The 22,721-nt window shown below is 29.8% G+C and overlaps 2 protein-coding genes across 2 annotated transcripts; both read left to right on the forward strand.

The window, feature by feature from the left end:
- Positions 1 to 1,321: 1,321 nt before the first annotated feature.
- LOC132925295 (uncharacterized) lies at positions 1,322 to 7,337 on the forward strand. Its single transcript, XM_060989703.1, has 13 exons — positions 1,322 to 1,376; positions 1,473 to 1,578; positions 1,658 to 1,837; positions 1,986 to 2,115; positions 2,277 to 2,544; positions 3,018 to 3,289; positions 3,358 to 3,580; positions 4,221 to 4,484; positions 4,555 to 4,926; positions 5,765 to 6,295; positions 6,440 to 6,534; positions 6,651 to 6,853; positions 6,925 to 7,337. The coding sequence occupies exons 1-13, from the start codon at positions 1,322 to 1,324 to the stop codon at positions 7,049 to 7,051; spliced, it is 2,826 nt and encodes a 941-aa protein (XP_060845686.1). The 3' UTR covers positions 7,052 to 7,337.
- A 6,806-nt stretch (positions 7,338 to 14,143) lies between these two features.
- LOC132925296 (uncharacterized) lies at positions 14,144 to 18,889 on the forward strand. Its single transcript, XM_060989704.1, is given in 6 exon segments — positions 14,144 to 14,368; positions 14,544 to 14,764; positions 15,510 to 15,601; positions 15,604 to 15,734; positions 15,797 to 16,055; positions 18,843 to 18,889. Coding segments are annotated over 6 exon segments (975 nt in total).
- Positions 18,890 to 22,721: the final 3,832 nt, after the last annotated feature.

Genomic DNA, 22,721 nt, shown 5'->3' on the forward strand with positions numbered 1-22,721 from the left:
CTGTTGAGCGGCATTGATTAGGACTTGTAATTTCTCGCGATTTTTTTCTCGGACCCAAAAGCCATACTTCAACATGTCCTCAAAATGATCACTACAAATTAATTTTTTTTAATAAACAGATAATGCATCATTTTAATCTAAACCAACAATATCAATCTATTTCAGAAGTTGTATTTTCCATGGTTTCCATGTATCTGTTTGGATTTGGAAAAAGATGGCATACTATACCTAATAAAATAAAATCGTTCATATTTCATATATGGTTAAGAGGACGCCACACCCGTCTTTTTGCATCAAAAATAATGCATTCGTATTTCAAATGCTACGAAGTAAATAATGGTCGTAGACCCATAAGTAATACACTGTTTAAAAGGTGACAGTTTTTACTATGTTTTGTTGGAATCAGATATTTAAAATATAATTTATTTTCTAAAATACAAGCAAATTCGTTTTTATAAAACGATATTTTGTTATGCTGTTACGCTCGCTTGTTAATGCAAATTCCAGAAATCGGTTTCCAACAAAACATAGAAAAAATTATAGCCTTTCTAACAGTATATTTTTTATGAGTCTACGATCATTGAAGACTTCGTAGCATTTGAAGTACGTAGAAGGGTTTCCATTGTTTCCAAAAAAAATGTATAATTCCTTACACCGTCCACTGGCGCACCTAGCGGCTGCTTCATTGCAGTGAATTCTAGCGGCGGCGGCGCTGCCCCACTCTATGACACAACCAGACCAGTCCGTTCTGTGTAGTGTGTACTAATAAAAATAGCACTGCCGCCTGCCGGAATATAAATTAGCGATAACGTCGTCTACTCGTCTCTACGATCCCGTATTGGGTCGAGCAATAATAATAATAATAATAATATAATATACCTAATTATTTATTATTATAATTTGGTTTTGGACTCCTGCGTCTGAGTATCTGTGGTAACTCTATGTCTATACGCCCGGTGGTTTGCGTTGAATTATGAAAATACGTATACATAATACATACTACATCTACAATAATACAATTAAATTTTCGTTGTATGGGTTATAAAAATTATACAGTATACACATAGAGATCTATGGTATCACCATCAGTTATATCTGTCTTATATACGACAAATTCTAAGAATCGTCTACTACTAATATAATATATAAATTATAATATTTTGAATCAAAATAGTTTTGTTAGACTGCGGGCGCTGCGCCGGGGGGAACACTTAATCCAGACTTCAGTAATCAATTTACTATTTAATTTCAATCGGTCATCAGCGTTTATTAGCTATATCCGAAAATTATTACTTATTTGATTTTTGTGCATTTAATAAAAATGGATGACCGTCGGAATGACAAAAAGAAGCGTCTAGCACCGTCGAGATGTACAAGTATAAAAAAAAAAAAATTTAGGTAGACTTAATAATTTTAAGAAAAAAACAGTGACATGGTAAGTATAATTATTTAATTATCATATTTTAGTACAGTTGAAATACGTAGGTATACTTTAAACAGGGAAGCGGAACCTAGCACATCATCGATTCACTTATTAGGAACTGATGAAATAGGATCTTTACCATCGTTATCGTTTATGCAAGTTAAAATAGATTAACTACATATATTTTTATTTAAAAAAATAAAAAACCATAACGTTTTATTATTTTATCTATAGAGAACCGATGCTAACTAGTACGCCAAAATTCGATTCTATGACACATTGCCCTAAAACGTCTTCATTGGATACAGAAATAGGAAGTAGTTTAGTAAACGGTATACCCTTTCATGTGTCTGGTGTCGAAAATCATCAATTATCTGTAGATTTGTCATCTGATGCTGATACAGTGATTTCTAAGTATATAAAATTTATGTTGTGTACTGTGTAGACTGTAGAGTGTGCACTATTGTCACTATTTACCTTTAATCAATTTATAAATATAAAATAACATAATATTATTTATTAAATTAAATGATTATTATATTAATATTTTTTTTACCTATAGAGAACCTATTAGATCTTCATTAGATATTACAGAAACAGGAAATAGTTTAATGTTCGGTGTACCCTTATGTAATGTGACTGATGTTGAAAATCATGAATTATGTGTAGATTCGTCATCTGATGCCGATACAGTGATTTCTAAGTATATTAAATTTATGTTATGTACACTATCATCACTATATTTTATAATAAATAAAAAAATATATAATATTATTTACTAAATTTATATTTTCTTTTTATTTATTATTAACGTAACAACGTATAATTAATTAATTACGTAGAATTATATTAATTATTTTATAGCACTCTTGAAGGCAGAAGAATAGTAGACATATCTCACTTATTCGATCAAATTAAAAACACCGTTCACGATTCAGCATTTGGCTGTACTTTTATAGATATGCAATTTCAGTCGGAATGTAGAAGAGGATATAAATCGGTTTTTATATTTAAATGTAAAATGTGTTGTAAAAGTAGTTCAATTACTACGGAAAAAGATGTACCAGAAAATAATTACTTACCAATAAATAAAGCGGTAGTTAGTGGAAGTTTATCTATTGGTATGTAAAGAAAAGCAATAAATAATAATCTGTAGAGTGACATTTTTAAATTATTTAAATATTATTACAAGGGTAAAGAACTTTTAGTATTTGTATTTTTGTTTTGCCAATCACAAAAAAGCAAAGTATGAAACAAATGTGTTTCATGCTTTCACAAAGCTATTTTTGAAATTTTATTTTGTATTTTTTTTTTTTTTTTTTATTTTATATTTCGAATTATTTTTGATTTTAGGGCGTATTTCTTTCATTTTATACTATTAGATGCATATTTTAAAAAGTTTATAATTTTATCAATATTTTTGGTTACGGGACTTATTGATTCGGGGACATTTTGATCCGCTGGGGACAATTTAGTCCTTTTGAATCCGTTTTCTACAAAACATCAAAGCTTAACTGCAAATATTTATTGTTTAGTATTTGGAACGTAGTACATAGTATTTGAATAATTTTACTAAAATTTAAAAAAAAAATAGGGATTGGATTTACTCAATTAAATGAACTTTCGGCTTCCCTCGAAATACCTTGCCTCTCAGCTACTTCTTTTTCAAAATATCAAGTAAAAGTTGGAAATGCTGTTCAGGATACAGCATGGGATGAAATGATTAAAGCTGGGAACGAAGAGAGACAATTAGCTTTAGAATGCGGAAATACTGACGTTGATGGTACACCAATGTGCACTGTAGTTGCGGATGGCCAGTGGTCTAAACGCAGCTACAAAACTAAGTACGATGCATTATCAGGAGCGGTAAGATAATAACCATAATTTGTGCAATGATATGTAGGAATAATATATTATACAAAATTCAATTTTAGGCTACAATAATTGGGTACAAAACTGGTAAAGTTTTATTTGTCGGCATTAAAAATCGGTACTGTGCAGTGTGCCAGAGATCGAAATCTCTAAGCCAAGAAATTCCAAAACATAATTGTTTTCTTAATTGGAAACAAGCGTCCACTGCAATGGAGGCCGGTGGTATAGTGGAAGGTTTTTCAAAAAGCGTTGAAATGCATGGACTCAAATTTAATAAGCTTATTGGTAATATTATATATTATTTTAACTTACCATGTAATGAATTACAATTATTTTCCTAAGCTTTTGAATTCTGAGCTTAGCAATTGGTTTTCCAATTATATATGTGTTTTTATTTATAATTATTATTACTAGTTTATGTGTGGAGGGCAGACCATCAAAATAAGTTGCTATTAATTTTATAAATATTCGGGAAAAATAAAATAAACAAGAAAATTTATGCAAAACCCGTTTTTGATATAAATTAACAATATTTTAAAATATATAAGAGACAGTTTTTTTATTTGTGAGTAAAAAAGCTTGAAAATGCGTTATTCTGCAAGGTTTGCTGTAACTCAAAAGTGAAAAACTGTTTGTACTTGACATTTTTACTAAATGTTAATATTAGCTTTATATATATAATATATATACAATATACACGATAAAGTTTTCAAAATATTTCGATTTTTTTTTTATCTAGACAGTCTAGATAAGCGTTTAGAGTTCAAATTAATAATTATTAAAAACTAAGTCAAAATCGCAAACATTTTTACAAACGTATAGGCTCAGTCTCCGCTCAGAAATCGTTTTTGATTTTATACAATAAGTATGGTTTAGTTTTAGTATACTGACATTTTAAACAATATTCTTATGATTTTTGTAATAGGGGACGGAGACAGTAGTGTTGTGAAACGACTAAATGAGATTTTACCATATGGCCCTAGATTCATGATACAAAAGATCGAGTGTCGAAATCACTTGCTGCGCAATTATATAAGTAAACTTAAAATGCTGGCTACAAAAACTGAATATCCAGTAACAATACGAAAGTTTATCGTGACTAATATCCTAAGATTTCGATCTGATGTTACTAAAGCAATTAGTTATCAAAAAGATATATTGGATAAATCAAAGAATCAAAAAATTGCAGGTAATTCGTATATAATATAGTTGTGTGCGTTTTAAAATTAATCATACTAACGTTATAAAAATGTTTTCAGATCTTAAAAACGATTTGAAGAATGCACCTTATCATAGATTTGGACAGCACCAAGAATGTAATTCTTATTTTTGTAAAGGGTCAAAAATAGGTGAAATCAACATGGTACCAGAAGCATTACGATGTGGTATTTTACTAGAAATAGACAAAATTACATCTCGTTTAGTAAATAATAGCTCCAGCTTAATTGAAGATCTAGATAACAATATATGCGAGCAATTTAACTCAATTATCAATAAATACGTGGGTGGAAAAAGAATAAATTTTTCGCAAAGTAATAATTATTCGACCAGAATAAAAGCAGCTATTATTTCCTTTAATTCTAAAGCATATTTAAGCACAATCCATAAGAAAATTATGAATTTTAGTCCAGGTAATTAACCAATAACCATATATATACATTCTTTTATGCTATTGTACCTATTTATGTGAAAGTATTTAAATTTAAATGCATTATAAATAAACATATTTTATATTATTTATCATTCAATAATAACTATTTTATTTTAGATTCTGAAATCTGAAGGAATGATGAATGTATTGATTTTAAATGATTTGTGTTTTTTTTTTTATTATTTTTATTTTATTTTACATTTACATTACGGGACGAACCCTTTAAAACATTACAATATACAATAAATATTAATTTGTTTTATGGAAACGAGGCTCGATTTTAGAAGGAGAATGAAGAGTCAGTGTTATAATTTTTATTTTTCGTCTGACGCCTGACGGCACATTTTTGAGCGGTAAAACTGTAAAAGTGCTTCGATTTTTAGACTTTTCTCTACAGTAACTTTATGATACTATATAGTATACCTATGATAATATAAATAATATTATGATAACTACATGCAATATTTTTGGGAAAAAATTGATTAACCATATGCCATATTATGCAATCGCCAAACCGTCCTAATTGAAAAATAAATTACTTTTAATAAAATAAAATATATAACAATATTTAATTTAAATATAATATATACTAGACTGACAAATCATCTCCGTTCATAATCGTTTTTCGTATACAATGATACCTATCATTTCATTAAAATTTAATACACACATTATAGTGACCTATATACTCCATTTTATTTTGGTTTTATGATAACACTTTGGAGAGTAAAATAAATTGTACACAATTTAATATTTATTATACAAAACACTAATTATAGTCTTCATACTTATATATATTTGTATTACATAAATTTTAGGAACAATTGGTAAAAAGTTCATGAAAAATACTGATCGAATAAGACTAAATACTATAAACCGACGGAAATTGTACAATAGTAAAAAAATCCATAGGAAGAAAATGGTTAGTGCCCGATCAAAAGGTCCTGACAGTCATTATGGGTTAGCTGAACCTCTAATGGATACTTTAGATGAAGATGAACTACGAAAAAAGAAAAATTCATTTATTCAATATCTACATACAGTTGACTTAAAAAAAATTGAAATCGATACGAGGGATCAAAACTTGAATCCCAATTGGTTTCAAGAACGAAAAATTAGGTTGACAGCTTCACGATTTGGTGAAATTTGCAAAATGCGACCAAACACCAGCTGCAAGACCAAAGTCCATAACATACTGTATAAGCCTCCTGTTACATCTAAACAAATGAGTTATGGGCATAATATGGAACATGAAGCTAGAAAAAAACTAGAGGAGATCATTAAGCTGGACGTTCAATTAAGCGGGCTTGTTATAGATACTAATTTTCCATATTTAGCAGCAAGTCCAGGTTATTTTTTGTTATTAAAAATGTCGTAAATTAATTAAGTATTCATTTAGTACCGATAAAAATTACACATTTACCTATATAATTAATAATAATATCAATAATGAATAACATTATATTATAATATTTTTCATTTGTTTGTTTTAGATGGTTTGGTTGGGGATCATGCTATTGTAGAAATAAAATGCCCATACACAGCAAAAGATAGCGAAAACAGTGTTGATGCCGTAAATAATAAACTTGTAAGCTATATCTATGTGTTTTAATTATAGTACTATACTATTATATTTATACATATAAAATCGTGTAAATATTTATATGTAATATGTATCATAAGAATGAACCCTTTTTTATTTAGTTGTCATATTGTAATATAACACAAGAAAATAAACTTCAGTTAAAAAATGATCATCAGTATTATTATCAAGTTATGGGTCAACTTCATATAACACGTAGAAATGTATGTTATTTTGTTGTTTACGCCAAAAAATGGATAAGTGTGGAACATATTTATTACGACAAAACATTTTGGGAAGAAAAAATGATCAAAAAGTTAAATTTGTAAGGAATTTCAAATTTTATCGAGTTAAATGTATTTGTATCATGAAAAAATTATAAATGTATGTTTTTAGGTTTTACACTGAATGTATTTTACCCGAAATTGTTGATCCACTGTATGGGAAAAGACTTCTTATATCAGACATAAGAGAACCCACTTATATAAAAGAAAAAATAAACGAGCGACTAACAATTAAATAAAATATAAATGTACCACCTATATACCTGCAATAAGTAGACTAGCGACTAGGTATACTAATATACTATACTATAGTATAATATATTATTATATTATATTGTAAATATCTATACTATTATACTACTAATCTTTATACATATTAATTTCTTATTGTAATCTTGAATTTGGTGGGCTAATCTTTTTATGTTTTTAGTTTTAGATCGTTTTAACTCTTTATACCTACCTACATAACTACATAAAATAATGTATTTAATTTTTAAGTGTGTGTAAGTAAGTAGGTACAGGTTATTGTGCTCAATAGTCAATATTCTATTTTTCTTTGAATTACCAAAAAAATATGTTAGTGGCAACAGGTTCATGAACTAAAGTATAACGTAAAATGTATACGCAATAGGTACATTTACCTAAGTATATAACTATACTACAAAATTAATATTTATAGATATTTAGATAATATTAGTTTAGATTATTGTTATAAATTAGGTATTATTTAATGAATAAATATTTTATGAAGTAAGTATCTAATAACGTATTAAATACAAATCACGTAGGTACCCGCGGATATTAAAAATATTACAGCTGCATAATATACCCATTTACGTGTATATTTACGCGCGATCCGTCATAGACGAAGGTTCATATAATAATAAATATCGCTCCCGTATAAACACAATCGTAACCAGGCCGCCGACTACTAGTAGTGGGCGTGGTTAAAACGTCGCGTGCATGCGGATCGCGAAAACACTTAACAGCGCATTCTCTCGGCCGTTGTATACGTTTCACTTTTAGTGTGGCGTCCTCTTAACTGATATATCAGTATAACACTTTTGTATTTTACGGCCAATAACTACACATCTTGAAATATTTTTTTTTTATACTGAGGTTGTGACGTTGACATGGTAATAGATAGAACACATACAAAATATATTAACACACAATTGTACGAATAGACAGCGTTAAACGGTTTTTGTTGTATAATATTATAATATAAACCATAAACAAGTAGACACAGTGATAGAGACTGACGACTACTGACTGATTAATGATTAATGGTAACGGCGGCAGGCCGGTCCGGTATTCACGCGACCGCTCGCCGAACGCGCTCTCGCGGACGTGAGTGAGCATTAAACAGACAGATGATCTTGACCAACTTGTCTAATGTATCAGCGCGCCTATGGTTTATATAATTTTATCGAATTCAGCACCATTTTTAATTATAACTTATATTTTTTTTTAAATCCTACCATCCCAACCAGGAATCATAAATCTTCTATATAAATAAAAATGAATGTCGTTTTTTTCCTCACTCGTAATATTGAAAACTACTCATCCGATTCACTTGAAATTTAACATGAATATTGAGCATGATCTGGGGAAGGTCAGTAGTATCTGTGTGAAAATAACCCAATATCCCTAGGAGTATTAATTGTTCTGAAAAAGCCTTCAATGTAGGATTATGCGTTTAAAATACCCTCAAATTTTTTTTAGCATTATAATTTCTGTATGTTTCCAAAGATAAGATTTTTTCAAGCATGCATCAATTTGGTCAGCCGGTGTTGCTCGTGTTATTATTGATAAAGTCTGTCGGAAGTCACCAGCTGAAATAACAACTACTTTTCCCATTATAGATTTATTGTTATCTTGTAGAGTTCTATGTAAAGCTTCGGGTCCTTTTTTATTCACTTTTCTACATTCATTCCAAACTATTATACTTTAGTTCTTTTTAGTAATTTACAGGTTGCTGGATTATCTATTATATTACAAGTAGGATCTTCTGTTAAGTTAAAATTCAATGGTAATTTTAATGCAAAATGTGCAATACGGCCACCATGTAACGAGATTGCCGCGACCCCTGAGGACGCTACAGCCAAAGCGATATCGCCTTTTTTTCTTATCTCTGCTAATATTAAATTTAATAAAAAAGTTTTTCCAGTACTTCCTGGTGCGTCTAAAAATATCAACCCTTCTTCATTTTTTTTCAATAATATTCATAATTCATTCGAATGCTTTTTTTTATCATCGATTAGTTGTGATTTATTAACATTGATGTATGCATTTAAATCTGATATATTGTATGATGTTTCACGTAAAATTTCGGTTTCGTGGGAAATATTTTGTATTTGATCCGTTAAAGTTAATCCCCATTGATTTAAATTTTTACCAGATATTAACAAACATGCATCCTCTTGAAGAGCTTCATTAAAGATTTCATCTGTGTAACCCATATCACAATTATTTGATTTCTGTTTTCGATATAATATATCTTCACTCATATTTTTTTTTTTATATTTATCCCATAATTGTTGTGGATTTGATGGAATACATTATGTTAAAATGGTTACAAAAGTGATCTAATATGACTTGATCGTTTTGTTTTGCTCGCTTCTGATAACGCATCATCCCAATATTTATCATCTTTAAGTAAACCAAGTCGTTCGCATGCTTCTCTGTATGTTTCATATTTAATCCCATCAATATTTCTTATATCTTCATATGATGTTGGCCCACGCACATTATGTAATAAGATTCTTAGAAAAAACATTCGGGATTATTTTGATGTATCGTATACATTTGACCCATCGTATTAGCTTTAAATATGTTTAGATGTCCACTGACCGGAGTTCCTTGCTTTATAATATTAAAATGTTTGGCTGAATTATCCCATGTATACTATTTTGGAATTTTATAATAATACAACGTCTCGGCGAAATGATCAGCTTGGTATGATTTTAAAAATGCTGTTTCTGGTGGTGTTCTTGCTTTTTTTCAACATTCTCATTTGAGAAGTAAACACGCTGTCCATTTTCTAGGTGTACAGAGAGATTAACTATGTTGAGATACCGCTCATGAATAGGGAAACCTAAAATCCACCATATTGCTTCGTTAATATTTATATATCTTCCAGATTGATAGTCTTTAATTTCATTTTTATTATTATTTTCTATCGTAAACATTGCTTAATCACTACCTTTGTTAATATATTTTAATATATATTTAATGGAAATAATCGACATACATATTTCAGCATTAGTATGTCCTTTTAGCAGATTTAGAATAAGTGGACAGTAGGATACAATCCACCCTTATCTATCTTGACTGTTTTATATTTCCCAAGCATTATTTTCATTTTTATGTAAGTTTTAAAACCACCATTCGTTGTACTCCTTCTGTACTATCGATATCCTTTAGAATTAGTCCTGGTTTCATCTATCAATTTTCGAGTATAATTCAATTTGTATTTGCCATTTTTCATACAAGGTGACAGTGGATTCCATTTCCCACATGGTCCATGTATCATGTGTTTTTTTACAATTTCAAACAATTAAAAATCTTTCTCTGGATCTGGTAACTCGGCTGAAATGAAATCATCAATTTTATTGGGATGAAGTTTACTTTTTAACCATATCAGAATGTGAGCATGTGGTAATCCTCTTTTTTGCCATTCTATTGAATAAACCCATGATAAAACTTCACCAAAAATATTACTTTTTGTTATTAAATCCATTAATTTTTTCAATTTCAATTTAAATACTCTTGCTATTACATCATGTCGATCTCTTGGTTTCTGATGGGGTAATAGTTGTTCTGTTATCTCAGACCAATGACTATTACATTTAATAGGGTAATTATTCGTATAATATTAATTCATGATATTCAGAAAATTTATTAATTATTATTGCTATGATTTTCAGTTTCAATGAATGGTACTCGTTGAAATATGATACAGCAGAAAAAAATAGAAGAACGAAAACCATCTACTTCTAAAAATTAAATTAAAGATTTGTAGATAGTATTTATAATACTAAATTTAATATATTAATTAAAGACTATGTAATTTTTAACTTATTTTACTACTTACTTTAATTTTTGTTAAGAGCATTTAGAATGGAAAATCATTATATTTAAAAAAAAATTCTTCTTCTTTAAATTATTGTAGTCACGATCCGGGCTAAAATAATAATATATTATTATAATTAACAACTGACGGTCAATAACTATAAAATATCTAGCCCGGGCGAGTACCAAGACAAATATGGTCATTTAGAACTCAAACCGGATCATCCACATAAAAAACAAATTTATTAGAAACCAAATAAAATGTTTAAATTGACTAATCATCAAATTAAGTTCTAATCAGTATTTATTTTAATAATTATGATTTATCCCCTTTTTCTTGTGTGGTGCAGCGGCCTTCCTGAATGGCACGCGAGTGGCACAAGATATTGCCGGCTTCCTGGATAACCGGATAGTTATAATATGATGGAAGCAGTTAAAATGAAAAGACTTAGATAATATAATTTTGAGTGGACTGTATTGATAAAAAGAATCTTAAGTACTAATTTTTACAAATAACGGGGCAGGGGGGTCCTTAAATTTTATTGTTAGGGCTAGGGCATAAATGCAGATTAGCTCCCAAGCAATTTTTTGGAATTTTTTTTCAAAATGTATGTTTTTGCATGCCTAATTTGATGGTACTTTCAAAAAAATCCGGTCGAACTTATTTTGGAAGTTATGATAAAAAACTTTAAAATGCACAATTTTTTCAAAAATCGTGTTTTTGAATTTAAAATACCAAAAATTTAAGTTTTTAGAATTTTTTTTTTTAGAAATGTTTGTATTTATATGCTCAACATTTTGGTGGAATCAGAATTTGCCTATCGTACTTACTTTTTATGTTATTGTTAATAAACCACATAAAACTGAATTATAAAGTTATTTCAAACATTTGCATATTTGAGAAACTTAAAATTGATTTTTTTGACTTTTTTTTCATTCGATGAATAATAACATAAATAAGTTTTTGGTGAAATCAGAACTGACTTATATTTTTTGGTTTGGAAAATATAAATTAAAATAATAAGCAACAAAAAATCAAAATGTACAGGTAATGTATTTTATTTATTAATATAATATTCAATATACTATTTGATACAACATAAAATATCTGCATCTATTCGGGTCAGAATATGATTTTGCACACGTATAATATGGTTTACCTATATGTATACCTGATTTGGTGACACGCAATGACGCCTGTGTATGACAGTCACATAAGTGGTAATCTTCTGCCATGTATTTAAAGTACCTACATCTTGAGGGGTTCGTATAATTTTTTTGGCATACAACAAATTGTGTTGTACTATTTTCCAAAAAAGCATTTGGTTTGTCACGTTTTTAAACAGGTAATCCACAATGACAAACATATAAACTTGCATCGAACATCCAACGATTCATCATGTGTTCGGATGTGTGCTGTATAGCTAAGTAAAGTACCGCCACATTGGTAATATAATTTGATCATTATTACACAAACATTGCAGAAATTGTACGATTCAATTTAATTATAGTATGCGGCGCCGTCTAATGGCCGATTTCACCATATATGCATTAATCGTGGTTACAGTAATCATGATTACGGTAACCGTGATTAACTCTACTAACCATGATTAGTGTTCCTAGGTACCAAACAGCTGTGGCCTACGAAATATAATAACAGTGACATTATTATTTATCAATTTCAGTTCTCGATCGTTTTATTTGAAATTTGAAACAGTTCGTTGTTTTTCAGTTTTGTTTATTTGATTTTTAACTGTTTTAAATATGGAAACTATAAACATTTTAAAGAGGAAACGGGAACGTAGTTTCGAGTACTCTGAAAAATGTGTACTTATAGAAATCGTCACTCGATATTTTAGTGTGATCGAATCGAAAAAAACTGACAGGGTAAATATGAAGCCAAGAACCAGAGGTGGGCAACTATTGAAGAAGAATTTGCCGCAGCTTCTTCAACCTGTTACAGAGATTCTCAGAGTTTGAAAACGCTGTGGGAGAACCTTAAGAGAAGGGCTAAGTTGGCGATTGCTGCGCAAGCAGACAATTTATATGGCACAGGTATTATATCCCATGTCATACATTATGTAAATATTGATGTAAACTAATGTATGGTTTTCACAGGAGGAGGTAAAGCCAAGACAATTTTAGCCGATCCTGTAATCGAAACAGTTGTGGGGCTAATTCGACCACATGTTGAACCCTTTTGTAATATGTTTGATGACAATGCAGACGTTCCAAGTCAAATAATTACAAACTATTATTTCAATAGATAGTAATTACATTATTTACTAAAATAAATATTTTAAACTTTCACCCTATTATAGACAATAAAGTCATCAGAACCTATAACTGATGACTATGAAAATAAAACAATTGAAAAAGATGAGGAGGAAATATTTGCTATGAAAAAACAAAGCAGCATGACAACTGATAATGAGTGGTCGCAGTATAGCCCAGCCATGCTGAAGGCTCCAATGTCTGCTGCTCTCCGCCAACCTTCACAATCATTTTCCCAGACACTACCCTATGCATCCAGTCTTCTGCCCAACACCAGCACAGCAACGGAATTGCAGTCCCCTATTGCTGCATCTCCAAAAATTCGCAAAAGTCCAGGCGACACTAAAAATGTTGTGTCCCGATGAAGACCAGTCTTAACTTAATCAGCATCACAGACTCTTCTAGAAACTAAAATCGCTTCACTTCAGTCAGTAAGTGTCAATGCTAATAAAGAGCATGAAATCTCTGGTTATCACTGTTAATTGTGATTAAGGTGAGCTAACCGCGATTAACTGTGTTGGTGAAATCGGCCCTAAATTTATTAATCAGTCCACTAATCGTATTTCTTTCTTCAATTCTAAATACACTCGTCGCCAAAGGCACTATCTGTCCATAATTATTTTCGTCCAATACATATATCTCCATTATAATAATCTGATCCATTTTTACTGCATAATATTATTTCCTCATTATAATTATCTGATCCATTTTTAAATTCTAACTGATTAAATATATTAGTTTTAATTAATGTTTATATTATTTATAATATCCTATTACTGTAATGATGATTATGTTGAGCTATAATAGTTTCATGATTGTAACTAATAATAATAAATAATAATACTAAAAAAAAGACCACGATTAAAGATTACTTATAATACCTATATATTATCGAGTTATTTCGCAGTCGTTGTCGTAGTTGCGAACTTGCGTCGAACTTGTGTCTTGTGTACTATACCTATTACCTAATAACTGTTAAAAACATGCCTCTCGATGTTATTGATATTTACGAGCTTTTTGAGCGAAAACGTCATGGGGATGTTTCTATAGCAGTGCTTGAAAAATTGCAGTCTTGGGCACTAATTGCCAAAAACAATACACTAAAATGTGATAACGGGCATTACCTTAAATTATGTTTGAGAGCAAATTGTTTGGACGGATATGTATGGAGATGTCGAGAATATTCTACAAATTCAAGTCGAAAAAAAGTAAATTCTAAAATTTATTATTTGAAAATGCAGTTTTTCAGTTCCCAATAGTTTGATATTGTAATCGTTCTATTAATTTACCCATGCCCCCCCCCCATCGGGTTTTTTTTTTTTTTTATTACTTTTGGCCTCCTAAAAAAATAGATTTTATTTAATAAACTGTATTTTTCCAAAGGTAAAATGTGATGTTTATCAATCCATAAGGAAAGATACATTTTTCTGCAAGTCCCACATATCATTGTACACAATTGTTAGTTTTACGTACTTATGGACAAAAAGTGTATCTCTATCGTTCCTTTCCGAGGAGTTAGGGATTGCTCAACATACCGCCGTAGATTGGGCGTATTTTCAACGTGAAGTGGTTTTCGATGGCATGATAATGAAACACGGGGCAAAACGGATACTGGGGTAAAACCGATATAGCTTATTACGCATTATTGTATGGATGAAAATTATCAGTTTTAAATTTATATTATTCCTTATCCTGAAAAATGTTGGTATCACTGTTAACATCTACTGCAACGTTGTTATTTGAATTATTATTTAAAGATGATCATTTTGAAGGTAATTATTACTATATTTATATATTTTGAATTTAAGATTTAACTACAAGACGTATCGTACACATTTAGTATGAATCTACAATTTGTAAAGATTGTTTTGCACTCAATAAACTATTTTTATCTACAAGATTGTATCAGTAAACAACAATTTTATAAATAAAACGCTTTGGGGCAAAATCGATTGTTTATTAGTATTACTTTATTTCTACTTATTAATATCAATTTAGTTTATGTTTGGTTATAGATGAACCTATTTAATTAATTACAAATAAATACAGCTTGAAAATATTACTTTCGTATTTTAATTACCTAATACTTTTATTAATATAACTTTTAATAATGGTTCGAAATTATATTAGAAAAACTACTCGGAAAAATTGGTGTGTGGATAATTTAAGAAGTGCTGTTCAAGATGATCTTCATAATAATGTTAGTTATTCGAGAGCTGTTGAAATATATGAAGTAAATTAGAAAAAAAGCTTTTTATTTTATTTATTTTTTATAATTATTTTAATACCTATTACCCATGCATCGATATTGCCCCGCTATATGCTGTGTCTGAATATTTTAATATAACGATTAGGAGGAGTGGATAAAACGGTTGAGATCGATGAGTCCAAATTTGGAAAACGCAAATACCATAGAGGACATGCAGTCGAGGGTCAGTGGATATTGGTGGTATACAAAGAGATAATGGAACGTGTTTTCTAATTCCTGTCGAAAAGCGGAATAAGGAAACATTGCTAGCTATAATTAAAGAGTGGGTGCTGCCTGGAATGCAGATAATAAGCGATTGTTGGAAAGTATGTACTTTATCAATCTATTTTTCGGTTTCACATTTTGTTTATATATAACTGTATTGCAGAGTTATGACTGTTTGAATGATGAGGGCTTCATATATTTTAAAGTTAATCATTCAGTGAACTTTAAAGACCCAAATACAGGCGCCCACACTAACACCGTTGATCCCTCAACGGGATGTGGAGAGAGACATGCAAAAGCTTCACTGTCTCAATACTCAAGGAAAAAACATTTCTATGGCGGCTACATGGCCAAATTTATGTTTTTAAAAAAATGCCGTATATTAAATCTAGACCCAATTATTGAATTTTTCCGTTTAGCCGGTAATTAATACGATCCAAATAAATATAACAACGATGGGGTCGACGTTTCTGATGACGACGATATTGATATAATATAATATACATTATCTAAATCTATACATTTTGATTTGTTATTGCTTATTATTTTTAACACGTTCAATGCCATTGTAAGCTGGTATTTGACATCGGAAAAGTACCTCGGGTCGCTTTTGTCGACCGTACGTAATTTTGGCGCGCCGACGCGGGCTCTGCGCCGAAAACACTAGCGGAGTTCCACGTGTAAACCAATTTCTCCCAAACCAAAAAATATAAGTCAGTTCTGATTTACTTATTTATGTTATTACTCATCGAAAAAAAAATCAATTTTGAGTTTCTCAAATATGCAAATGTTTGAAATAACATTATAATTCAGTTTTATGTGGTTTATTAACAATAACATAAAAAGTAAGTACGATAGGCAAATTCTGATTCCACCAAAATGTTGAGCATATAAATACAAACATTTCTAAAAAAAAAAAAATTCTAAAAACTTAAATTTTTGGTATTTTAAATTCAAAAACACGATTTTTGAAAAAATTGAGCATTTTGAAGTTTTTATACCATAACTTCCAAAATAAGTTCGACCGGCTGTTTTTGAAAGTACCATCAAATTAGGCATTCAAAAACAAACATTTAAAAAAAAAAATTTCAAAAAATCGCTTGGGAGCTAAACTGCATTCGTTCCAAAGTAAATAAACACCGCGACGGGCGTAAACGTCGGTAGCGACGATGGCGCACACACGACGAAAATAACCACGACGGGCCGTAAAACGTCGATGGCGGCGAGGGCGCACACACGACGACACTTGAAAACCAAAAAAGTCGACGAGAACCAAAAAAATATATATTATTGAAAAACGCAACAACAACATACGCAAAAAAAAACACGAGCATGCTGATATCTTATCAAAAAAATGATGATAGTTAAAAGATACAACGTCGGACGCACGGTAATGGTCAACTTGCGATACGACGTAAACGCGTCCGGTCCGTGAAGATAAGACATCGCGTTGCGGAATCACAAGTTCGCCGCGACGTCTGTCCGACGCTGATAATACCGTATCCAACATCTTGGTTTAACCATAACGCCTGGTAAGGATTACTTTGACATTACTTCCACCGGGGATATTTATTTTATATTTTTTATCTATAGTTTCGTAATTATAAATAACTATTTACAATGATTTAAACATTCTCAAATGTAAGCTTCATTACTATGATTTCATGTTTATGAAGATTTTAATGAGTTTTGTTTTTTTTTATTTTACTAAGGTAAAAGGTAAGTAGTAAGTACAGGAATTAAAAAATCTTGAATATTAACTAAGAATACCAACGGTTAATTTTATTTTATAAATTTACAATTACATTTACTCACTTGAAACTCTTATATTTACTTTAAAAAAAAAAAATATATTAATTAATGTTGTTGGATAGGTAGTAGGTGATGTTGTGTTTTTAAAGAAGTCGTGTAAAAATATAAGTAAGTCGATTGTTTCTCCTTTTAGACGACTTCTACGTTCTTCAATTATCCTCCCTGCAACACTGAAATTCGTTCACTGCTTGCACTAAATGCTGATATAGAGATAGTTTGGTGAGCTAATTGGGAAAGTAATGGAAATTTCTCAGTTAGACTTATCCAGAGACTGAGTTTATTCGTATCTACATTATTACCAACAAAACATGTCAAATAATCATCCATTTCCTGCTCATACAACTATTTTGATTTTGGTACATCATTTTCCCGTTCAGAAGACTAATGTAGTCACAGCTACAGGATCTTCGATGATCAGATAACTTTGAGACACTTCACTATTCGTGGAGCCCCAATGACAGACACTTTATAATTTAAGAAGGTCGCCAACCACAAACCGAGGCCCTATTGAGCCGGAGTATTGTGGATTTATATACAAAGATGAGAAACAATAGGAGGAAATAATTTAGGTCGTTTTGTGGAGATATATAAAGTTTAATTTTGTGCCGAGAAAGCCAAACGGCATAAAACTCGGACTTAAAAAAAATCGGAATAAAATATTAATGACCTATACTGTTAATATATTATAATTTTATATATCTAAAACAACCTCATGAGGGGGCCCCGGCGTTCGTAGACGTCGAGGGTATACATTACAATCATAATTTATTATATATAATGTTATTTTTTTTTTTATAAGATATAAGGAATATAAAAGTACTCACATACCGGCCGGATATAACAATATATATATATAACTAAAAATACCAAAAAACACCATGTTACATCGTTGTTGCCCCTTCCTCGGCATATCCGCCGGGGAAACGATCCTGGGCGCTCTACTCCATAACGATGGTGTAGACAACTATAGTATAAAAAAGAGGATGGTATTTGATGACCATCTAGCCAGAGCTAAGGAACGAGAGTAGCTTTCTTTGTCCATAATTTATCGGCAGTTGCTAGCAGCGGTTATCGTCGCGCGTAGGGCTTCGCGCATGATAACGGCGTCAACGGAGTAACTTTAGGCGCGCGGCGCGTCACGCTAAGATACCTTTATTTGTTATAATTATTGCTTAATGTACATCTCACGTTACAACTTTCTATATTTTCGTCCTTTTGTGCTGCTTCTATTTTTAGAATCTCTAACTTAACATTGTTTAAAATCTTTTTCCTTTCACTTTCCTCGGACCATTTTCAAGTTTTTTTTAAATTTGTCTAAAAATAACATGTAATTCCGTGTCCTGTTCATAATGAATTTTTTATTAAAAATTTCTCTAATTTTTTAATTATTGATGTAGAATATAATTCACCTGATGAATCAAACACATCTTCAAAATTACAATAATACTTGTTAATGTGTTTTTTAAGAACAACTTTGTATAAAAGAACTTAATGTATAGTAGGATTAATAACTCCTTCCAACTCATCAGAAGCAGACTTAAATGGCTTGAGAAATTCATTAATTTATTTGAGTAAGTCAATATTTATATTTTAAACTCGTCAAAAATGTTCACCGGTGCATCACCTTTTCTGAGTCCGGTTCTTACCTCCACCATTCTTGATGTTGCGTTTCCTACTTTGATTTTAACTCTAGTCTGTTTCATACTAGCTTCAATTAAATGTACTATATTCCTTGGGAAATGGAATTGCTTCAAAATTTCGGTTATGCTAGTTCTATCTATACTGACATACGGCTTTTGAAAGTCAATAAAGCTCTTATGGAGTTCCTTATTGTATTCTCAGTTTTTCTGGAATAGCTGTCTGATTATAAAGATCTGGTCCATCGTTGACCTATTTTGCCTGAATCTGAATTAATAGTCACCCACCACTTCTTCGGCCAGAGGTTTAATTCTATCCAGGATGCAATATGACAATACCTTATATGTTTTATCTAGCAGAACTATTCCTCTATAGTTACTACAGACTTGTTTGTCGCCTTTTTTTATGAATTGGGCATATATATGCTATTTCCCAATCTACCGGTAAAGTTTTCTTTTCCCACATTTCTTTTATTAACAAGTATATGCTCTCTATCATGGAGCTATCTGAATGCTTTAATACCTAATATCTTGAAGGTCATCCCGGGTGATTTGTGGTTTTCGAGTCTTTGAATTTGTTGCTCGATTTCCTGCTTTAATGGGGCTAGACAGGAATCATCATTGGGTTCGTTGCTTCCATTTTTAAATGTAAATGTGTCTACTGGTTCTCCGCAATTAAGTAGTTTTTCAAAATATTCAGCCCATTTCTCCATTATTTCTTCTTCGTTCGTCACAAGGCTTATTTTCAAAAATATTTCTTCCCTCCTTTAAAGTTATTTACCTTGTGATACAGCTGCCGCGTCTTGTGTGCTCTGTAATCTTGTTCTGTTTCTTTTATTATATTTTGAACATACTTTTTATTTTCACATCTAATAATGTTATGAGCTTCATTTCTTTTTAATGTAAAAAACTTTCTTTTTCCCAATTTTCAGCCATCTTTCTCTTGCTATTTTTCTTCCGTCGAGAGCTTCTTGGAATATAGTATTAAACCAAGGTTTATTCGTTGTGTGGGATTTTCCTAACACTTTCTCTGATACTTTTCCAAGGTCATGTTTAATTATTTTCCATTGTTCATTAACTGTTTCAGGATTTGAGTTAACTTCTCGTATCATTTCCCGCATGCTTTCTTTTGTAATCAATCTGGTATATTTAGTCTAGATACAGTTGATATAATTTTTCAAAAAATAAACATTTTTAACAATTTTATTTCTATAATGTATACATTTGATTTTTATTTATTAATATTAATTTATAATGCTACCATCATATATTATAGTTTAATTAAGTATTGTTGTTTATAGATAGTGAACAATCTGACACATCTGACATGAACAAACATTCAATACCATGTAATCATTCTGCAGGCAAGTGGTTTATTTTTCATGTTTTATAAGATTCAGATTCTAGTCCTAATAAAGACATAGTAGCCGACAACAGAAACATCAAATTTTTAAGACAGGATATTGATTTTGAACGTTGACCTGATGGGCTAATATTGCACCAGGTTGGTAAATAAATTAAATTTTATCAATAAATAACATTGATTAAGTTAAATATTTTATATATATAGACAAAATGAGCCCTGTAGCTAAATTTAATGATGATATTTCTACATCCTCTAAAGCAGTAACTCATATTTATAATGTCACACCTTTAAAAACTATGAACAAATCGATTCCAAAAATGCTGATTAGTGGTACTTATTTAAAATTTCTATTAATAAATTAAAAATTATAATTATAATTTGTTACTAACCTAATTTAATTTACATCATGTAATTTTTTTTTTTAGGAAACAAATCTGATAACGGCAGTGTTATTATGTCACCAATAAACATCTCAGTCACAGGGTAGTGTAAAATAAAAATTTAATTTATTTTTCTTTTAATATGCATTAGACTATATTTCATGTTTAATAGGTAATCAAATATCTACATTTTAAGGTGTAAAAAGGAGCCTATTTGATGATGTTAATATAAGTCCGAAGTTACATAAGTGTGATTCAAGTTTAGCCGCCTGTACACCAAACAATTCTATTATAAATGGTAATTATAATTTTAATTTTTAGTATTCACAAATATATTTTCATTTGTTTTACATTTATCATAATTATTGAGTTCTCCTGATTATTTTGTTTGTTTTATTGAAATAGCTTGTAAATTATTTAGCAATAGTACATAATGTTAAATTAAATAAAAAAAAAAACCAATTATATTAACAGACAATAACTTCATGAAGTCTGTCCTCCATCAGCTTCTAACGATGAAATATGAAATGCATACAATCAATAAAAAATTAAATACGATAATAAAATTACTTGAAGACGAAAAAAAACAGTATCAGACACTGAATATTATGAAGTTTCGCAGTTTGACAAAGATTTTTCTTATTAAAGCCTATGAAGAACTGATAGAAGTTGAGACTAAGATATCAGAAGATAAAATCTATCGTAATAATTTTGTACCAAAGTATACATATTATAATATACACTATATTATAATCTTAAAATTAATATATTTACCTTAAATTTTTGTCTAGATAGACTAGCAGATAATTAATTTGTTATTTTCTAGGTAAAACGTCTTTCTACTGTAGGTGGAAAAACTATTCTAATAATGGTGAAACGTATAATGTCTCTGGTATATAATTTTTGGTAAGAATAATATATAATATGATAGGTACTTAAAAGCTTTCTGGTGTATATCACTGTATTGTTTACAAATAACTTTATATGTATATTATAGGTATATAAAAATGTAATGTTAATTTATTTTAAAATGATTAATTATTCATATGAAACTATATATGTATTCTACACTCATGTTGTATGATATATAAGCATAACATTTTGTAAAACGAATAGTCATAATTAATAATTATTTTGATAATAATAATTAAGCAAAAATAAATCCAAATATATCGGAATAAATAATTTAAATAATATACCTCCACACCATGTTTGACAAAATTATTAGATTTAATATGTCAATTTATCGGTCACATTAACGCTTACCTACTATACAATAGGACGCAATCGGAACACGGAAAAGGTGGGCGAAAATTCGTTTACATGCATTTGGGACGCAATCGACAAACTTCGTTGTATATTAGCCCTTTTAATAAACATAAAAATTACAAAGGAAATTATTCCCCCTCCTCACCCGTTCATAACAAATTAACAAATTCTACATTATTGCAAAGGACACTAATAGACAACACTTTTTTGTTCCTTATGTTCATTTTAAGAGTATCTTGAAAAATGATTAATTATTAAATTATTATTTTTATGTTCAATATTTTTTATTCAATGAAACTTTAAACTAAATTTGTTGTATTGAAATCAAGAATAAATGTTCAATTTCATAAATTTAACTAATCTTGGGTACAAATTTTTTATTCAAATTTTGTTTTAATAGTTATTAAATATTTATGTTAATTGAAAATGAAATATTTTTTTTCAATCAGCATACAATTAAATATTAATTTAAAAAAACAAATGTACAATAAATATTGAATTTCTAACAAGTATTTATTTTAGTATATAAAATACATGTTAAATTTTAACATTTATAAGATCTCAACTTTCCATTTAAAATTCAATGTTTATTAAATATTATTTAATGTTTCGATTCTAAACCTA

This window comes from Rhopalosiphum padi, chromosome 3 (assembly GCF_020882245.1).
Source record: "Rhopalosiphum padi isolate XX-2018 chromosome 3, ASM2088224v1, whole genome shotgun sequence".
NCBI lineage: Eukaryota > Metazoa > Arthropoda > Insecta > Hemiptera > Aphididae > Rhopalosiphum > Rhopalosiphum padi.